Source organism: Fukomys damarensis, unplaced genomic scaffold (assembly GCF_012274545.1).
Source record: "Fukomys damarensis isolate Sample0158 unplaced genomic scaffold, DMR_v1.0_HiC HiC_scaffold_27, whole genome shotgun sequence".
In the NCBI taxonomy this organism is placed as follows: domain Eukaryota; kingdom Metazoa; phylum Chordata; class Mammalia; order Rodentia; family Bathyergidae; genus Fukomys; species Fukomys damarensis.
In genome coordinates this window covers 22391597-22392286 of record NW_022900939.1, presented here as the reverse complement: position 1 = coordinate 22392286, position 690 = coordinate 22391597, and the positions used below count along the sequence as shown (strand labels likewise).

The following is a 690-nucleotide window of genomic DNA, read 5'->3' as shown; positions in this document are numbered from 1 at the left end:
GGCAGCGGGTGCGGAGGCCGCACCTGCGCCCCCGCAGAGAGGGAGGCCGAGGGATGCGGGCTACGTCCTCAATCCCGGGAGACCGGGAGGATTTCCGCGGGTCTCGCACGCCGCAGGCTTGAGCCTTGGCTCCGCCCCCAGGGCGGGACCGCATCCCTTGCCCGCCTCCAACCCCATCCCCATTTCGTCCGCTCTCCCGGCTCAGGCGTCCGATCTGGCCCTAATTTAGGGGAACCGGACCCCGGCCGCCGAGGGTTGAGCAGCTCAAAGGGTCTCGCTGCCGCCCCTCTCCGCACCCCTCTGCCCCCTGCGTGGCGGCGGCGTCCGGGAGATCGGCGGGAGGGGAGGGGAAGGGAGTGCTCCGCCCCCACCTCCCCGCGGAGAGCTCCGCGGCGAACCGGCCTCGGTCACTCCAGCTGGGCCGGCTCCTAGGCGCTGCCAGAGCCGCGCTCGCGCCCCCTAACGTCGCGGCCCATCAAGGCGCCTCTGCAGAGCCCCCCGCACCCGGTTTAATGCGAGCTGGGCCGCGCAGAAGCAGGCCACCGCTGTCGCCCGCAGTCTTGGTGGGCTGCGCAGAACTGGATCCCCCCGGAGGCTGAGGAGTAGGCCAGGTGCAGATGCGGGGGCAGCACCCGGGCCGATATGCAAGGCAATCGGATCGGCGGATTCTTGGGGAAGCACACGGGCTTT

General features: G+C 71.6%; 1 protein-coding gene across 1 annotated transcript in view; it reads right to left on the bottom strand.

Annotated features, from left to right (window-relative positions):
- The window catches only part of Slc29a2 (solute carrier family 29 member 2), a 9775-nt gene extending 9621 nt beyond the window's left edge, over positions 1–154 (bottom strand). The window contains exon 1 of the mRNA XM_010636170.3: positions 24–154. Coding sequence (XP_010634472.1) covers positions 24–154 — 131 coding nt within the window. The remainder of the gene's footprint in view (positions 1–23) is intronic.
- Positions 155–690: the final 536 nt, after the last annotated feature.